The following is a 1,579-nucleotide window of genomic DNA, read 5'->3' as shown; positions in this document are numbered from 1 at the left end:
CTTCTAATAAAATAGTTCAATTTTTAATATAAAAAATCGATTCATTAACTAAAAAATTTAAATTTTTAATTTAAAAAAGTTAATTTTCACCCAAATAATAATCATTTTTGAATTTTCAACAAAATATTAAGATTTTTATGTAAAAATGATGAATTCTCAACGTAAAACGGAAAAATTCAACCAAATTGTTGAATTTCCAAGCTAAAAAGACGAGTTTTCTACAAAACAGTTGAATTTTCAAACAGAAAATATAAATTTTTACCAAAAAAGTTATTTTCCAAAAACAAAATTAAATTACAATCATAAATCGTGGGATATTGTTATTGGTTTCTATTAATTTTTTGCTTAGAAAATAAAGGTATATTTTCTTAGGTTTCTAATTGTTAATTTCAATCATTTGTATGATTTTTAGGAGAGCATTGAGATTGAAAGCAGAATTCCCAGCTCCAGATATCCAGTCACTAGCATCACAAAGGAAGAGGACTACTAACAGAAGAAAAAAGTTGTTCGTTCCAGACAACGAAACTTGTGTAGATTTCGAACCGTGTGATGTAAGAATATTTATTTATTTATGATGATTTTTCATTAGAATTTATAAATTTAATGTTAATAAAAAATTATTTTCAGGCTCCAAATCTTGCACCTACTCCATCGCCACTTACTGCACTCAGGAGTTTGAGGGCTCGAAAAAAGTAATCTCAATCTTGTACAGACAACGTATGTTATACAGAAGAAAGCGGAAATGATTGTACTTTTTTTGTTATATTTTTATAATGCGCTTGATATTTAATTAGGATAAATTGTGATTCGATTATTTTTAGACTTTGCCCATTTTTTTAGTGTAGGCAATGTTCAGTCCTATTATTTCTAGTTTTAAGGGGTGAATAAAGATTCTTTTGCTACAAATTTATAGAATTCTATTTCTAATTTTTGTTCATTACGTAGTTATTTTTTGTAGCTTGAATGGACAAAATTATTATTAGAAAAAATAGTGTTGAAAAAATCGCAATTATAATAATTTTTTTCGTAGTTTACATAATATACCCAATTTTCAAAATTCTTTTATAGGATTGCAATATTTCCAGATTTCAGCTGCCTGAATTTTCAAATAGATTGATCAATAGCCGGTTTTTTTATGGGTAAATACGTTTCAAAATTCGTAAACAAAGTTTTGTGAAAGTCGCTAAAATTTATTTTGTGTAATCTACATTATAGAACCAATTTTCAAAAATATGGTATAAGAATGCAATATTTCCCGATTTCACGTGCATAAATTTTGAAATAGATTTATCAATATCCTGAGTTTTTACGGGGCAAAAAAGAAGTTTAAAAATTCGTAAAGAAAGTGTTGCAAAAATCGCTATTATAATAATTTTTTTCGTAATCTACATAACATGCCCAATTTTTTAAAATTCTTCTATAAGATCGCGATAGTTTGATCAATATCCCGTGGTTTTTTAATGGGTAAAAGCGTTTAAAAATTCGAAAAAGAAGTTTCTCAGTTGTCGATAATATTTTTTTTCTCATTCTACAGAATATACCCTATTTTCAAAAATCTGGTATAAGAATGTAATATTTC

At 26.2% G+C, this 1,579-nt stretch overlaps 1 protein-coding gene across 1 annotated transcript in view; it reads left to right on the top strand.

The window, feature by feature from the left end:
• Positions 1–904, top strand: part of LOC117174226 (kinesin-like protein KIF20A) — a 57,592-nt gene extending 56,688 nt beyond the window's left edge. The window contains exons 13-14 of the mRNA XM_033363100.1: positions 413–551; positions 628–904. Coding sequence (XP_033218991.1) covers positions 413–551; positions 628–696 — 208 coding nt within the window. The 3' untranslated portion in view covers positions 697–904. The remainder of the gene's footprint in view (positions 1–412; positions 552–627) is intronic.
• The last annotated feature ends 675 nt before the right edge of the window (positions 905–1,579 follow it).

The sequence above is a fragment of the Belonocnema kinseyi genome, chromosome 6 (assembly GCF_010883055.1).
Source record: "Belonocnema kinseyi isolate 2016_QV_RU_SX_M_011 chromosome 6, B_treatae_v1, whole genome shotgun sequence".
NCBI classification, from domain to species: Eukaryota; Metazoa; Arthropoda; class Insecta; order Hymenoptera; family Cynipidae; genus Belonocnema; species Belonocnema kinseyi.
Note: the sequence above shows the minus strand (reverse complement) of the source record. Positions and strands in the feature narration are given on the sequence as shown.